The sequence below is a fragment of the Phalacrocorax carbo genome, chromosome 10 (genome assembly GCF_963921805.1).
Source record: "Phalacrocorax carbo chromosome 10, bPhaCar2.1, whole genome shotgun sequence".
Taxonomy (NCBI): domain Eukaryota; kingdom Metazoa; phylum Chordata; class Aves; order Suliformes; family Phalacrocoracidae; genus Phalacrocorax; species Phalacrocorax carbo.
The window spans coordinates 8995996-9013682 of NC_087522.1; the positions used below are offsets into that span (position 1 = coordinate 8995996).

At 44.7% G+C, this 17687-nt stretch overlaps 1 protein-coding gene and 1 non-coding gene across 4 annotated transcripts in view; both read right to left on the reverse strand.

The window, feature by feature from the left end:
• The window catches only part of POLR3E (RNA polymerase III subunit E), a 31664-nt gene extending 13977 nt beyond the window's left edge, over nucleotides 1-17687 (reverse strand). The window contains exons 1-14 of one of the 3 annotated variants that reach the window (XM_064461737.1): nucleotides 17668-17687; nucleotides 11698-11778; nucleotides 10512-10562; nucleotides 9100-9177; nucleotides 7474-7589; nucleotides 7070-7152; nucleotides 6253-6360; nucleotides 5726-5775; nucleotides 5309-5428; nucleotides 4648-4733; nucleotides 3589-3633; nucleotides 3414-3505; nucleotides 2533-2653; nucleotides 874-955 (exon numbers count right to left, since the gene is read on the reverse strand). In XM_064461737.1, coding sequence (XP_064317807.1) covers nucleotides 874-955; nucleotides 2533-2653; nucleotides 3414-3505; nucleotides 3589-3633; nucleotides 4648-4733; nucleotides 5309-5428; nucleotides 5726-5775; nucleotides 6253-6360; nucleotides 7070-7152; nucleotides 7474-7589; nucleotides 9100-9177; nucleotides 10512-10562; nucleotides 11698-11733 — 1068 coding nt within the window. In that variant the 5' untranslated portion in view covers nucleotides 11734-11778; nucleotides 17668-17687. Of the gene's footprint in view, nucleotides 1-873; nucleotides 956-2532; nucleotides 2654-3413; nucleotides 3506-3588; nucleotides 3634-4647; nucleotides 4734-5308; nucleotides 5429-5725; nucleotides 5776-6252; nucleotides 6361-7069; nucleotides 7153-7473; nucleotides 7590-9099; nucleotides 9178-10511; nucleotides 10563-11697; nucleotides 11779-16236; nucleotides 16358-17661 lie in introns of those variants that run through there. The other 2 variants (XM_064461735.1, XM_064461734.1) reach the window with 2 other exon arrangements.
• On the reverse strand, nucleotides 16455-16536 carry TRNAL-AAG (transfer RNA leucine (anticodon AAG)). Its single transcript has one exon. It is a non-coding gene; the product is annotated as a tRNA-Leu (tRNA).

Below are 17687 nucleotides of genomic sequence, written 5' to 3' on the forward strand. Positions count from 1 at the left end.
CTCCATATGGCAGTGTCTTGGGCAGACATCAAGACACAATAAAGTCAGTTTCAATCACCATCAGTTTGATCTTACACTAGTACTGTAATATCCTTAAAGTCTCTTGCACAGCATGCTCCTATTCAGAGCTAAATCTCATAAACAAACTTTGCAAACAAGGGGAACAGTCAGATCTAACTGAAAAAAATGAGAGCAATGGACTCGTCAGCTTCTCTTTGATGGGGCGGAAGCCATAAACTGAATATGAACTTAGGAACCACTTAGGAACTTCATTCTTTCCATGGTTAGTGAAAATAAATACAAAGCAGAGGTTGTTCCTTTTTTGCTGTGGTTACGTGTGTGTTTACAAGACCTGTATTCATTTCAACTTCCATGTGCAGCTACTGCTCACAAAAGGTGCCTGGGAACAAAGTCCTTTCACTGATTACCAGCTCTGGGGAATAAAGTCCTTTTCAAAGATCAACAGTGCATGCTCAGGGAGCACAAGGCTTACCCACACTGCCCTCCTGAGACCTCACAGTCCTGAGCCCACGAAAATATATCTGGAGAAACAAGCACTTTATTATCCAGTCCTGGCTCTTCTGTAAGACCCGCATTGTGGGGACTATGTGACAGTGGCTCTACAGCATGTATTAGAAAGCAATGAATACTGTTAATGACAGATGATCTGAACCTGCCAGCCAGCCACAATGTCAATGTACACCAACATTCTGACGACAGGCTTGTTACAACACCTTCAGGATTAAAGTACAAGTAACCTATTTGGAGGAAACACCTTCCTGCATTAGAGCAGCAGAGTTTTGCAATGCTCTGACCTCTCAGGTAAACTTCACCTGCGTTTTCCTTTAAAAAAACAAACACTTTTATACTTACAACAAAGTCTCTCCCTCTACAGAGCACTTCTGCAGGGACTCCACTATGTGGACTAGAAGTATCTTTTGGGTAGAGCACATCACTGTTAATTAAAAAGGAAGCTGAATTAGTTACTAGATACTCCAGAAAAATGGCATTGGTGAAGACTAACAGAACAAACATGTCTTCCCTGTTCTGCAGTTAAATTATACCTTTATCCAAAGCATGGTTTTCATAAAAAGAATTAATAGTGGCATAATTACACCACTGCAATTACACTAGTGCAAAAAGGCTTACACCAGCAAAGCACTGCCCTCTGGCTAGCAGATGCATGCAACACAGGTACAAGCTCTGCTTTGTTCTTGCAAAGCCTATCTTCTCTTGGATCAGTGTAAAGAAGACCAGAATGATCCTAAGAAATGCTTAGGCTAACGTGGTACACAGCCTTGGAGGTAGCATTTAGCCAAAATGCTGACGTATGGGCATAAGGGTTTTTTATTTCCCTCCCAGCAATCAAGGACTTAAGAGAACAATGCTACAAAATGCCATGCTTGAACCAAACGGCCCTGAGACCAACACCACCCTGTGCGCTTGTCTGCTTACAAGATCAGCTGGATGATATTTGTTAGCACAGTCTCCAAAGGCTCGAGGCAATCCAGGTTCATGATCTTGATCCTACCCAGACCAAAGAAATGGGTCCCCTCTCCATTTAAAGTTCTGACCTGTGCATGTGCTATTCTGGGTCCAACCACCCCAAACATGTATATCTAGTAGAGATACACACATCCACTCAGGCTAGTAGCAAAGAATCGGCTACAACATAGAAAACAATCTGAGTGCTAATACACTACCTTTTAACTTGCTTCCAGCTTCCTTCTGAAATGGCTGGAGGGACAGCAAGGGTTGCAGTAAAAACTGCTCTCATTGCTAATACAGGCCTTTATCACAACAGCTGAAACACATCCTGCTAACGGACTTGGACTTGTAGCTGCTGCCACTCATCTTAACAGTTGAGAGCGCTATTCCAGACTATAATTCTCTGCATGCAGTGCTCCACCCAGGTGGGTGGGGGGGGAAATCATACTGCACTTTAGACTTCAATTCCCAGTGGGATGCTTTATTCTAGTCACAGGAGGATGATACAGAATCCATTTTGTGGGGTACACTCAGTACCCCATGCCTGATTTAATAAACAGATAATGCCTTCCAGAGGGTAGCTTTCAGCTGACAAGAGCAGCATCCACTGATGAACAGCAAGCACAAAGATCTTTCTTTAACTGAATTTAGCTAACAAATACTATAGCTGACATGGGTTTTATTTTCTGTGTTTATATTTGATATTAATCTCTGGAAGAACTCGGGACAGTCCTCTCAGAAAAGAATATGGGTGAAGACATCAAAACCGTACACAACTCAAATGCAAATACAGATTACATCACTGGTCTAGCCTTAATTTTAGCTAGGGTAGGTACTAAGGCATTATTCTTTAACATCAACCCTTTGAATTTTGAATATCTGACTGCACTAAAAAGCACCAAAAATTAAATCAAGATTTTACAGTACTGTGAGTTAAGGACATAGCTACTTCGGGACACAAGGAAGATGAGTATATAAAATCCATTGTTCTGATCCTCTCCTTAAAGCAGAAAACCATGTCCCAGTAACAAAGACAAGCCATACCTCTTCACGACCCAGTTTCCCTGGACCAGCATTGCCACCTGCTGTATACAGCGGAGAACTGCCGTAGAGTCGGTCCCAGAGCCTAGCAAACTCATCAGATTTGCAAATGGCATGACCTTCACTGAAAGGCAAAATACACATCAGATTAAGGGCTTCTTCAGCGCACACAATACAGATGTAGATTTATAAATCTGGGATACTATGATTTATGTTGAAGTTCATGGTCAAACCTATATCTTAGAAAAAACCCAAAACATAAGTTCTACTAAGTCCCCCCTTGTACTACAGTTATCTGTTCTAAAAATATCTGCTAGTGTTGCAGCAAAGTTGATTAGCTTAACTGGTCCCAAATCAATGCATTAATAAAATTAAAAAATCTATGCCTTTGGCAATATTTTGAAACAGTTACCTGACAAGAGAGGAAACTCCTGAGGCAAAGCTCTCAGGATTTGCTCTCATCAGATAGTAATATAATTCCTAGATGACACTAATGAAGTGCATATTACCAAAAACTTCCCAGAAAATGCCAAAGTGTAGCTTGTTGCAATGACCTGCAACTTATGGTTCACAATGAGACCCCACATCCCAGGAGATACCTGCTGAAATAAGATGTATCTAGAAAGCGACCATCAGATTAGAAATTATTCTGAGAGTAAATTCACTGCAAACATACAGATCAGTGTAAGATCTGCTGTTACTGCTCTTCTCTGCATAGCAGGTCTTCTTAAGGAAAGGCTCGGGATTGGGATTCTTCACAGAATCAGAGTACCAGACAGACTGTCTGGTGGGGTGACAGAACTGGTGCTACTAGGAAAGGTACATTATCTGAGGCAATTAGAAGTCACAAAGTAAAGTGCAAATATATTACAGAAGCTACAAACCATTCTTCATCAGGATCTTAATCTGATCAGCAAGGGGTAAAGTTCTCAGCTGGGCCATAGAAAGCACATTGCTTGGAGCCACTGGTTTGTCACTGTAGATAAACAAGCAGATTTGTAGCCCATGAAAAAGAGCATCCAGCCAATATGGACTTCGAACATTCTGTAAAACACTTACTTCTCTTCCTCTACGCTTGGAGGCATCAGCATCATTAAATATTCACTAGAAGAAAAGAAAACACATCCTTAAAATGCTTGTCGTGGGACTTCCCAGGCTTAGAGTACCATTATTTCTTCCTCAGAGCAATCCTATTTGTGTGAATTTTCAGAACAAACATTAGTCTGAAAAGAGAGCTCTACCTTTTCCTCTCTCGTCTTCCTCTGTAAATTCAGTACTAGTAAAAGCTATTGACATTCCCCTGCCCAAAGCAAAGTATGAGATAAGTGTGAGTCAGAATCCCAGCTCTTCTGTACAGAAGAGGTGTCCAAACAGAGGAACTGGAAGAGTAAATACTTTAAACACAGGTGCTCTGACACAGCAGTAAGAGGGGTCATGTGAAGTCCTGTAGACAGAGAGAACCAGGCCAGCAACAAGCAAAAAGTCTATTCCAGCCATGTAATTACCAGCGTCTGTAAGGAAAGAATCGCGTCCAAAAGACTTCTCCAAACACCTAGCACTGTTCCACTGAGATGTTAAATGTTAAAAAAACATACCCAGACCATTTAATACAGAGAGTCTGCCACTCTCCTATTACTGGGGCCATGGTTGTATCAGATTACAGCAAAGCATTAGTATTGACTGCATCATGGGAAGATTCCTGTATAACTGCAGTCAATAAAGAAACAAAACCAAACAAGTTTCAAGTAGTTTCAGGTGTCTCTTACAAGTCACAAAGGTAAGTTTTATATCATTTGCTAACAGTGGAAGTTATTGGCTTCAGAGTTCTAGCTTATTTTAATCAAAATAAGCCTTTTTAACTCTTCCTTTACAGTATTTGCAGTCTCAATAATGCAAGGTTGTGATAACATACAGGAGGCTACAATCCCAAGACAACTCGTTTTAAGAGCACAGGGAAACAAAGTGGAAGGCTGGTTTGTTTCTATACTTTTAAACAATCCAGTTTTTATCATGGATGGAATTACCAAATATCAGACTTTAAGAATATACCTGCTTATGACTCTGAAAACAACCCCAACAAATTGCTGTAATTTCTGTAGGATACCATCAAACCATTACCTGGGAGATTTAATTAATTCCGTGTTTTCAGCAAGGCCATGACCTTGACTAAATAAATACTGGCGCTCGTGTTCAGAACGGCTATCCTGGAGATACAGAAAAAACCAAGAGTCACTACCACATACTGAAAACATACAAATGCCAGACAGCTGGATTCCTCGTTCCAAGCTGTAACCACCCTGCCATTACTGCGCCATTCAAGCGTTCCACCTAACTGATGTTCTGCTTCCACTTGCTTGAATGATGCTCACATGATGTAGGAACACTTCTGTTGCTATGACTTCAAAATCTCCTGACAGACACGCATGTGGGTCAGACAAACCGGACTCCTGACACTCAACTGACTGGGTTCCCCAAGTCTTTCACAAAGTCCAGTCCATAATCCAAGACCTGAGTGATTCTTGCACTCAGGACCCGCCCCTCCCCCCCTTTATGTTTGTCCAACTCTCAGTTTTAAACCTTTTCCAGCGTGGAGACCCAAAGCATTATCCAACAGTGGAGGTACAGAGCACTGCAGGGTCTGTTCAAGCCTACAGACCTACTTTTCTTCATTATCTTTTGATGATTCCCTGATTCCTATGGGCCCAGATTTAAAAACAGTTCTAGACCTGGCTGAGCCTTCAGGCACAGGAGGCCTTCTCAGCAGCCAGCACACACCTACCTTCAAGCCATAATAATGTAGATGAACCCAGTGCTCTTCTGCTTGTCTCTTCTGCAGGAACTCATAGGACTGAACACGTCGCTGACGAGCTTGTTCTGTCTCTGGGCGGGAGAATCGTACCTAGAAGATTTGGGTATTATTATATATAGCCCAAAAATCCTTGAAGCAAACCACCCCCGTTACTTATTTGGTACAAAAGTAACAGAAGCTAGGGGCCTCAGCTCAAATGAATCACCCCTTGCTATCAGTGCCATCTTTACGCTTGTGCAACAAGGGCAAGTCCATCTTGCTTTCCCCCTCCCAAGCCCAGGGTCACCAGGACTAGCTGAGGTTTCCTGCCTTTTATTCGGGTGTGAATTGTCACACTTTCTTGTGAACTGTTGCCTGAACTATCATAAAAAGGAAATTTGGACATACAGTAATTTGCTTAACATCATCTTCAGCTTCATCCTGGGATGAATCACCACCTGCCAAAAAACAGAACAGAATTGCAGTGAAAGAGCCAAAGCCAATCTGTAACTGTTTGGGGGCCCATGCAGGAAGAAAGTGGTACTAGGAGCTATGTAACCATGGGTTCATTCCTAGCTTGCCAAACTATGCAACGTATAACAGCACTGCATGGCTCCTATGACAGGAGACACTGCTCCCACGAGCTCTGCAGTGCAACTTCTCAGTGACAGTGGTGACACAGTCCTTACTGCTGCCCACTGACACTACCCACCACCTCCCATCCCTTTGCCAATCCCCCACACCCTGCTCACAGAAGCATTTATGCAGCTACACTGAAACTAAGATCACTGAAAAAATCTGAGAAATGGTCTCATAATCGGTATGTTGTTTATTATAATAAAGACCTTCAGAATATAACAACTCTTACCAGTAAAATTATAGAGAGAACTTGTATCTCACCTCCCAAAAGAAAACACAAGTCATGGAGCATTTACCTTCATTAGCAGCTTCTCTTTCTCGGTGTTTTGCATCAGCCTTGTCCAAGTAGGTGAAGCTTGGCCTCAGCTGAAGAATTCCATGTAGTGGAGTCAGGTGAAGTTCACCTGAAAAAGAGAATTAACGTTGGCTAAAATAGTTTTTTTTCCCCCACAGCACAAGGAGAGCACTTTTCACTATCTCCCTGTCTCTGTAAAGGCACAGCTTCAATTTAACATAAATATTTAATACAGTAAAATGTAAAAAGGGATTGAAGTGAAAAATTCATCCAGTGCTCAGGATTTCAAAGGAGTAGGAAAGACCAAGACCAACTTCTGTTACTTTCCTTTTTCTGTTGAAATCAGATCTTGCAGAGAGCTACATTCTGGCTCAGACCTGACCTATGGTTCAGGATACTCAGTGAAATAGTCATCACTGAAGACAATCTACACACTTTCATCTCAAATGATCCTCACATCAAAACTCAGTGATGGCATTAGGAGACAAGAAAGCGGCAAAAAGTGTTGAACAGGAAAATGAGATGGAGATAGTAATATAAATAACAATGATAAATTTATGCTACGAACAATTATTATTTCAGGCCATCACGTGCTTTTAAGATCCTGGAGGCATCTACAAACCCACCCTGTTCTGATATGATATTTACAACTTTGCCAGACCTTCTCAAGGACTCTGGGGGCATTGATAAGGAAAAATTTTCCTGTCTTTGAAGACGCATCAGCCAATTACAACCTAGGCTGAAAAGAAAAGGCCTTATTTCAACTCTGAAATGAGTGTTTTTCACTGATGTGAGGGGTAAGTAAAAAAAAAACCTACCTTTTTTATAAACAGCAGCTGCATAGCGGGAAACGTTACTCGCAGCTTGAGAAGAGCAGAAAGTTTGCTTGTCCATCAGCTTCCTGCAGACAGATGAATGCTGTGAGATTATACCCTACAGGCAATGTGGCATACAGATGCTAAAGGTCTGAAATCACCAATTCTCAAAATGGAATATCAACGACTGCAATAAATACATATACTCATCTTTCCGTTTGCAATTCAGAATTCATGAAGGACACCAAAAAATGTAGGTTACTTCCAAGAATTCTTGCTATGTAACAGTGTCCAAAGCACCCCGAGACTGCACAGCCACCTGTTCTCACCTTTCCCTGGAGCCCTGGTTAACATACATATATCTATGCCCACCACAAAAAGGGAATGAAGGCAAAGAGGACACCTACGAGGAATAGGTACTTGTTTCATCTGTACATGTGCCATCTACATTGAGAGCAATCTGTTCTCCTTTGCTGCGACAGTAGTTAGGGTTCAAAGTATCAATGGCCATTTCAAGTTCAACCTAAATAGTATGAAAGGAAAGACAGGAAATTAACCATGGCAGAACCCCAAACATCAATTAAAATTCAGTCCCACACTTGCTAACATTTCCAGGGATTTACAGCAAATTTAAATACATAAGCAGCATCATTCAAATCCATGGGGCAAATCTTATGCATAAAGTTGAGCATATAAATGGGTTTTTGTAGGATGGGGACATTTTAACAATAGGCTAGAGAAATATAAACTCCCACGTGAATGAACAGTAACAGAAAAACGAGAGTTCTTCAGGCAGCCCTGAAAAATACCTTCACTTTGTTGGATACCTTCTACTACATTAACAGCCTAGTTTACTTATCAGTACAGATTAAGTGCACAGGCAATATCCTTCAAGCCTCCCCATCACTAAGGATCCATTCAGAATCTCTCAAACTTAAGGCATGCTTCCTTCTAGTTTGGCTACCAAGCAGTATAAAGTAACTACGTCCTCTTCACAGGCAAAGGCCTCGACGCTGGTAAGTTTGAGACTGCAGCACTTACCACTGACTTCACAGTTACTCCTGATTTAACACTGGTCGAAGTACAGACACAAGTGCCAAGCTTTTACTTACAAGAACTACTCCCCTCTCAAACTTTAAACTTCAGACAAATGTTCAAAAATAAGTGGTTCTCTGCATAGCATTTCTCTTTATATACTACAACAATACAGTATATATTCTTCCTCAGGCTGTGCCAAAGCCCTTATAAATTTGTCTATCACAGCTATCGCCCATTTTTTCTTCTCCTTTATGTTACTTGCAAACTGAACTAGTTACAAGTCCCTGGATGAGACAGCAGATTTACAAGTCTGCACAGGGTTTAAAATGCAGGTATTTGCTAATTATAATAGAAGACTTCCTGAACACAACATGCACCCTAACTCCAAAGTTCACACGAGCACTATCCCTAACCATTTCCCAGAACAAAATCCTAATATCACAGACATCTATTTCTGCATTTTTTACATAGTGTTTTAAAATAGTCACAGTTTGGGATACTTTTACAAGCAAGTGCAATTATTCTGGCCTTGGCTATACCTTCACTACCTATACAATCCCACTGATTTCAAAAGGACTGCTGATGATTCACAGCCAAGCAAGACAGAAAGCAAGACCTGCACTAACACTGAACGACAGCGCATGCCTCCAAAGTTCAACCATTTTCTGAATATTGTAAAGACCTTTTAGATCAAGCTGTATTAGCACAAGCACCTACAGACTGAATTAGCATTAGAAACTACAGTTCCCTGAGTGACTCTATTTTATATTAAAAGAGTGACTTTTCCATCATGACTAAGTCCTCTCTTTATAAACAACTCTTAATCTAAACTCTACTTTACAGACACAACAAAAGACTCCCCCATACCTCCAAGCACAGAGATCTGGTCCTGCAAGTAGTTGCATAGCTGTCACAATAGCACAATGTGCTTTTCTCAAGTACATTCTGCACAACATAAACCAACTTTTACAGACTGGACTCAAATGATGACCAACCTTTTGCTGCTTTGGTTTTATCTTCACAGATAAATGTGTAACATCATCGTACGTCATGGAAGCTGGACGAATAGGATACTGGAAAACAAATCCATTTCATAAAACCTTCTTCATTTAAAGATCAAAGACCTTAACAGAAATTAACTCAATCTTCCCTGTCCCCTCACATGTAGATCCACTTGCCAGATGGATACAAGACATCGAGAAAAGAAATTACTTGACTGATTTGTGAGTCATCAGGGGATGTGGGAGTACGACCTAGAAAGCCCGCTGCTTAACCCCCAGTCCTCTGCTTTCATCACTACACAACCCCCTCCCTGCCCCTCACGTGCCACAATAAACTATAACCCAGGAAAATGGTACCACACATTAGTCCAGCAGACAAAGGAAGCGTTAGAAGCAATTAAAAACCTATCCCTCAGCATTAACTCTCTGGAGAGTTTACCTAGAAGTAAAATATCTGTGGGTTTGCACAAGTAGTGTTAGCTCACAGGACATGGGTCACATGTAGCGAGTCAGGACACCAGACCCAGGTTTAGCCACATGGGTCCCTCTTCTGAACCATCTGGGAATGCTGAGAGGACAGTGTGGTATACAAAGGAAATCTTCCAGCCACAGCAGCATCCTGCTCAGAGCTGCCATTTCTCCAGAATGCCCACAGCCCCTATTGCTAACAAATGCTCACTCTTGACACAGAGCAACTGTGGGTATCCCAGAGGAAAGGCTGCACCTGGTCTGATGCAGGGTGTCTGGCTGTCTCCAGCCGTGCTCTGCTAGCAGGTGCATGCAGAGGATCTGTACAGGAAGGCAGTGGGCTTGCCAGTGGGCATCAGTGGTTTATAATGAACAACTTCATCCAACAGCCTCAGAAGGCTTCCCATTTTGCAGATGCCAAAGTGAATCACAAGGATAAAATGATTAGGGAAATTCACTGGCAGAATGGAACACAGACCTCTACCTTCCTAATGTATTTCCACCTTCTATCACTAGTTAGTTTTGTCTCCACAACATAAGGGGGCTCTTCTGATGACTTGCACTAATTTACAAATACTGATGAGATTTTGAGGAGGGCCAGTCCTAAAGAAATGCTTGTTTTGTGAAGATGGAAGAAATCAGTGATGACAGAGGATGGCTAAGAGACTGCAGATTTATCCAAACCATGATAAAAAGACTTCACCTACTAAGAGCACTCCCTTAAGGTGGTTAAAGGGAGTGATTTAATGACAAGTCTGTTCCAGAAATGACCACTCCTCTCTTGGCAATGATTTAATACTAAATATTTCATCTGACTGAGAAACCCAGACAGGCTTGCCTATATCCAAGATTTTGGCAGGCTGAAGCAGTAAGGAAAGTTACTGCTCTTTGAATTTATTTTAAACAAACTATCACTGTATAAAAGTTAACTGAAATACCTGAAACAGATACAGCTTCTCCAGTAGACTTCTGGCCAGAAACACATCAATCTAAAAAGCAAAATGAGTAACTTTCATCAGATGCCAGCTGTAATTGATGGAGCCCCAGATAAAAGTATAATCCCTAGAGCTCAAATGATGACAGTTTTAGCTTTTCATTACACACTAACATAGAACACATTCAAGACTCCCTTGTCAAAGGTCTCCTCTCTGATGATTTTGACATGAAATTCTGCAGTTGGTCTTTTCAAAAAAACAAACAAAAAACCCACTATGATGAGGCACCAAACAGTGGCTCTAGCTGTGTTTTTTCTCTCTAAGGAAACTTGGCAAACAAATCTCAAATGAAAGAGGAAAACTTTTTGAAGGACTGAAGTGAATCTGTTATCACAATTATAGAAAGAAGAGGAAGCTCCCTCTTTGGCAGTATGACTGAAAGGTAACTTCATTACAAGTATTTTGTCACAAAATCTTTCTTACTTAGACAAGAGACACAACATCCCAAATCTGATTCAGTATTAGTATTTTGCCACCAGCAAGGAAAATCCACAAGTTTCATGAATATCACATATGGAAGCGGCCATTTTAGATAACTTTAGATATACTGTTGACAATTCTCACTCTGTGTCTCATGGCTTCTATCCTTCTTATGAGCTTGCCCTTACTTGTACTTCTGGTGTGTAAATTTAGACATAAAGTAAACAAAACACTGTGGTTACCCTTTGGGACATAGCAGTCCTTCAAAGAAGTCCAGAATCAGAACACAACTGTTTTAGCAGAAGGCATGAAACATTTTAGCTTTGTATTTAAGAGATATTAACTCATCAAAGTCATTCCAATTTTTTACAGCTCTCAGAGATGTGCAATAGAGTCACTGGAAACACAAAGTGGTAGAAGCAAGTTCCCCACCTGCGTTCCTCTTCTGACATGAAAAGATTACAAGAAGTGAAAAACCTGAGCTGAATCTGCCAACATGGACACTGCTATTTTGGCAATATAGATACCGTAAGCCATATACTTGGCCCACACAACATACTTCCTTGCACAGAGCAAGCCACTCATTGTAAGACAACTACTGATATTGAAGACCCACTCCTTCAGCAATATAAGAACCCTGGGAACCATAATAATAAAAATTTTTTAAAAGGCTTCATGTACAATGACTGCTGCCACAATGCACCTTTACCTCTTGTATAATTGGATCATCTTCTTCATTTGCCATGCTAGGATACAGAAAGCTTTTTCTTGAGTTATTCCTTGGCACAACCTAAAAGAAACAGAAACATCTTATGAGTCATTACATCTGTGCCACGTACCACATGTAGCCTGGAGTATTTGTACAAGTTAACTTGGTTCCTTTCAGTGGTAATCTTTTTAGTCTGTTTTTCAAAGCAATGTATGTGTTTGCGTGATCAGGTCCCTAATACTCCACAATCTTGACTAACTGCCACCCCATTCAAGAGACAAGCAAATGTCTCAAAATCAGGTAAGTTCTTATAACTTTTCTGAAAACCAGCAGTTATATAAGAAAGAGAGCACTAAATCAGTGCTTTATGGAGGGAAAGACAGGCCTTTTGTACTTACATGAAGTTTATCTGTTATATACCACGTAACTATAACAGACAGGTAGCAGCTGGTTTTCCAGCCAGGACATCTACAGTGCACTGGCTGGTCAGTCAGCCTGTGTGAGCTCTGAAACTGGCATTGCAGTCGTCAGTGTCACTAAGGACAGTGCCATATGGTTCACTAGCTTCCCTTCTCAGAAAAATTCCTTGAAAGCAGATATGGCGAAAGTTCCCAGCTGAAGAGCTGGGAGAAGAAAAAAGCCTGTGTAAAACCCTGTGCCTGAGACCAGAGAACATTCCCATCATGAATGTGCTGACCTTGATTTCATTTACCTGACACATTGCAGCCTTGTCTCCTGACCTACCACTCTTCAGACTGTATTGCTAAATGAGAGCTCCAAAATACACTCCTTGGCCTCTCCTGGAGTCCTTTAAAATCAGCAGAACAACAGATTCTACTTCAGAACCACACCAACTCTAAAGAAAATAAGACTCTGATATTAACTGGGGACTGGGTGCTCTAGAACAGAAAGTCATCATGTTCAACCCAGTGCTGGAGTCTGTCATGCCTGGTTCAGACCTCTGAATAAAAAATGATCCCTCAGCTAAAGCAACAATAGTGCTTCCTGCTGAAATCAAACAAAAGGATTTACAGATTATTTGGGATGCCACTGCAACAGTGTTAATTAGTCCAGATAGATCGTTTAAGACACCATTAATCAGCCAGTATTGGTCAAGATAGGCATTAAAAAATCAGACCTCTCACAAACTGACCACGGAAAATTTTAACAACAAAGACGATCAGGCCAAGAAATAAGACCTATGTTCAGGAACTCCTCACTCTCTTCTACTAGATGCCAGCTTCCTTCTTTCCTGGACCTCTTATGGAGGGAGAGAAAGAGGCAGCATCCAGGATCAGCTAGCAATAGAGAAGTTGCAAGACAGGGAAGCCAGCACCCATGTTACATCCAAGATGGTGGTGGTTTTTTTCAAATACACAAGCCAAGGCACAATTTAAGTGGCTCAGTATATTTCAACAGATGTACAGGCTTCTCAAAACATCACCTTAATATACATACAGTTATTTAAGAAATCATTTGGAGAGACTGAATAGGCATTCTGGATATGAGTGCTATTAACATCACTACATGGGCAAATTTCCATTCAGGCAACAACTCTGGTTTATTTACACTGTTTCTGCCATTCCACCTAGAAATACGATTCTGTATTTTTCACTTACAGGTTCTCCACCACTAAAAAAGCACCCCTTCCAGTACTGAACTGGAATCTTCCATTCCTTTATGCACCAGGATATCCCTGGCTCTTCCCACCACACACTGCATTTGAAAATTTACCACTTAATAATATTTCAGACTCATATTTGAAATAATTTTGTAGAAATGAAAAACCTTCAGAACAAAAAGCCAGTATCTTAACTAGGGGCTGGGGCTGCTACTGCACAGCCTTGAATATGTGGTATCTGATTGATATCAGAGTGTTTTCTGTGATCAGGCACTCGGTTCTTCCCAGAAATACATACATGAATATGTTATTTTAAAGAAATGAGATTTGTCAGTTCCAATTTTGCTTTCTCTGCTCATGTCCCCTGGGTGGCCTGATACAGCAGGCTCACACAAAGCCAGCCTGATAGCTCTGCACAAAATGGAACAACTGCAGTTTTCATTCAGAACAGAGCTGATGACAGGAGGATGCCCAAGATGTGTGAGAGCATGTGGTAACACCCAGAAGGGTGACTTGAGTCTAAACCCTCCTTCCTTGCCCCCACCCCCCCGAGAAGACTGGGAACCATCCTTCCCTTCTTGACAGCCCGAGTGCCAAGTATATTATATGCTAGCTTGTTCTCTCTCTCCTGGGAAAGTTACTCCACTTTCCAGAAGATAAATTAAGATTCCATGGGCTAAGGAGAGAAAGAGAAACTTAGTCCGAAGGACCTGGTTTTTGGTCCCTCATCTAATGCTGCTTACGCAATTATACACGAAATCTCTTTGTGAATCCAGCTGTCTGTACTCAAGGAAAATGTTGTATTACAGGATTACATTTTTTCTTATTTATTTAAGGATAAAGAATTACTACAGTTCCTTTTATTGGATTGACAGGCCTATAAATAGGAAGCAGTGTGTCCCAGCACAATTTATAATACTCATGCAACTTGAAGGAATCCTCTGAATCAGAATGAAGCTTTCACTGAAGGCATACAGATGCAATTCCACGTCTACAGTATATACATATATGGTGGTGTTCATTTCTACATTTGTCATATATACATATATATATAGACACCACAAGAGTTATTGAATGCAATTAAACACTAGGAGACAGCAAACATGGTCAGCAGTTTCGAATTTCCTTTTGGTAGAACTGTTTTCTTTTAGAAGGAACTTTCATTTACGGTGCAAATCAAAATATAATGCACGTTATTAGTATGAATCATTAACCTTTAGGACAGCTTGCAGAAGGGCAAGAGATATAAATCTGCTCATTTCTCCTGCAATGTGACCAACGCTAGGACCAATGAAGCTGCTCATTAGCTGCCCGTAACATCATCAATTTAGAACCAATGAAGAAAAATATTGTGGTTAGAGAACTGTGAAAATCAGTGATGAAGCAACTGAAACCTACCTCTGAGTCTGACTTAGAAGGGCAGCTGGGTACAAGAGATATCTTTTCTTATTTTTATTACCAAGACTTCAATACAACTCTAAGAAGGAAAATTGTAAATCTGCCTGTCATCTGACACACACTGACTTTTAGCCAGGCCTGCAAGAAATGCTCCAGCGTTTCACTGATACCTAAATTTATCAGTAATAATGGACCCCCAAAGTGCCAACACTGAAACATGAAATATTCTTCATAATTATGCAGTTCAGGGAAAGCCAGGAACTCCTGCTGCATTAGTGCCTTAAAGCATAGATAATGAACTGGCAAAGTGGGAAAAGTGCCATCTCCTGAATCACTACCATAACTTCCTCTGGCACCTGGACTTTCTTCTGTAAGGGGTCCCTCAGTCCTGCCCCAGCAGCAATCCTCTAGCTCAAGGCGGCCCATGGCACAGAGTAAAATGGAAGCTGCAAAAAAAGCTGAAGCACCTTCCTGACATTTATGATAATTACAATTTTGACCCAATTATTTGCCTTATTTTCTCCATGCTTTGCTCATCTGCAAGCAGCTTTGCAGAGTCATCTTCTGGTTGGGAACCCAAAGAGGGCTCCTCTGCACCAGGACCTCTTTGGAGGTGATGTCACTGAAACACACCGTCAGGATTTCAGAGATTGCATTAAGCATGAACCTTTCTTTAACACCTCAACATTTCCGTAGTGAAGTGCCAGGCCAGCTCTGCTCGCTGCTGTGCCCCGGACCGGGGCAGGTCGCGGTGCCAAGCCCCGTCTCCCGCGCAGGCAGCACCCACACCTCGGTGGGGCTCAGCCGCCAGCCCCGCGCACCCCAGCGCTCCCCGCTGACAACGGCTGCTTCATTTCTGGCAGCTCCCGAGCCTCCCTCCTCCTGACACAGCAGCCGGGCAGCAGCGGGGGAGCGCAGGGAAGGGGGACCCGCGGGGGGGAGCCCACGGCCAGCCGCCCAAACCCGCACCTCACATCGGCGGGGATGAAGCAAACCCGCCCAGCAGCAGGAGGGATCGGCGCCTCGTCCCCCGGCGCGGCAGGGCTCTGCCACGGTCCCCTCGGAGCCGATGCCCAGGCAGGGGCAGCCGGCTGCATTCCGGGGAGTGTGAGCGGCGCCCTTCCAGGGCAGGAGGCGGAGCTGGGGGAAGGGCCCCAGGCCGGCCGGTGCCGCCGCTTTACAGCGCCGAGAGGGCCGGCCGGCACCCACTGGCCCGCCGGGGGGGGAGACCCGAGGGGCCGCGGCCTCTGCCCGGACCCCCGCCCGCTCCCTCCGCGGGCCCCGCCACGGCGGCCCCGACCCGCACCGGTTCCTGTCAGGGCCCCGCCCGGCCGGCTGCGGCCGCGCGCCGCCGGTACCCGCCGAGGCGCCGGATCCTCAGAGAGTCCCGGTCCCCGCCGCCCTCCCCGGGCGAAGCCCACCTCAGCCCAGGCCGCCCTCCTTCCCGGCCGCCCCCCGCAGGGTCCCTGCCGCATACGTGGGACCCGGGCAGAGGCAAAAGCGGTGCTGCCACCGCGTACCTGCCGGCGAGCCGGGGCGTGCAGCGGTGCCGCCGGCTCCCCGGTGGTGGTGCGGCGCGGCGGGCGGGCTCAGGCAGCGGCCATGTCGGTGTCACTCCGGCCGGCACGTGGGGACGCGGCCCTCCTCCTACCCACAATGCTCTCGCCGCCAGGCGGGCGGCGGCGCGGCCGCCAGGGGGCGCCACGGCGGCGGCGGCCCGCGGAAGAAAAAGAGCCGCTGGCAGCGGTGGGATTCGAACCCACGCCCCCGAAGAGACTGGAGCCTTAATCCAGCGCCTTAGACCGCTCGGCCACGCTACCGCCGTGAGAACACGGTCTTCGCCGCCGCTATTCCTGTATACCAGCCATTTCCCCCATTGCCCTTTCTTTTTCCTCCAGCGTCCCCCCATCTCCAAGCCCTGGTCCCCGCAACCGCTCCCACTACACCCCCCCTTCCACCCAAAAAATAAAATACTATCTGTTGTGTTTTAATTTTAATCACTGTCTCCAAGCAGGTGCAATTGCAGCCGTGCAGGCAGGCAGGGAGGGAGCAGCGCCCCGCGTCCCCACGCCGCGGGGGCCCCGGCGGGACAGCGCGGCGGCGGCCGGGGGCTGAGCGGGGGCTGGGGCCGAGGCCGAGCCCGCCGCCCCGCCCCGCTGCCACGTGGATGCCCCGGCGGAGCACCCTCTCCCCTGCGGTGCGGGGGGGCATCGCCTGCGCGCCCTCTCTGAAAGCCAAAAGAACATCTAAAAACTATGCATTCTTTTTTTTTTTTTTTTTTGCTGCAAAGCTACGACTCACTGAATTTGCAAAGTGAAAAGACTTTATGGTTGGGGGTTGGGTTTTTGCTTGCAGCACAGGGACCAGCGCGGCAGCCGGTAGCAGCAGCAGTGACCAGTACAGCTCTTGCGAGAAGGGGTAGTAGCACACCTTAGCTGCCCGGTGCCCCATGAAGGTGCCCTTGGGAGTCTCCACATTTTGCCTGAAATTCTGCTAAGTTTTCTTGGGGAATTAATGTTACTCTCAACGCTTAATTAGAGCAGAGTGGTTGTGTTTAAGCAAAATTCCAGCTTCTCTCTTCTGTAGTTGTGGCAGTCCATTTAAACAGGATAGAGAAAGCAATCCCGCTGGAGCCCCGCTGCCAGCCGCAGCTCACCCACCTCCCGGGGCACCTCCCGGGGCACCTCCCGGGGCACCTCCCTCGGGGCACCTCCCGGGGCACCTCCCTCGGGGCACCTCCCGGGGCACCTCCCGGGGCACCTCCCGGGGCACCTCCCTCGGGGCACCTCCCGGGGCACCTCCCGGGGCACCTCCCGGGGCACCTGCCGCGCCGGCTCTGCCCGCGGAGCTGCGGCGCACGGCTCTGCCAGGAGGCTGCAGCTTTGCACAGTCTTGATCAGAATTTCATTCACTGTCTACAAGTACTGAGGAATAACAGCACACACCCTAACCGTGAACGGGATCTTTCTCC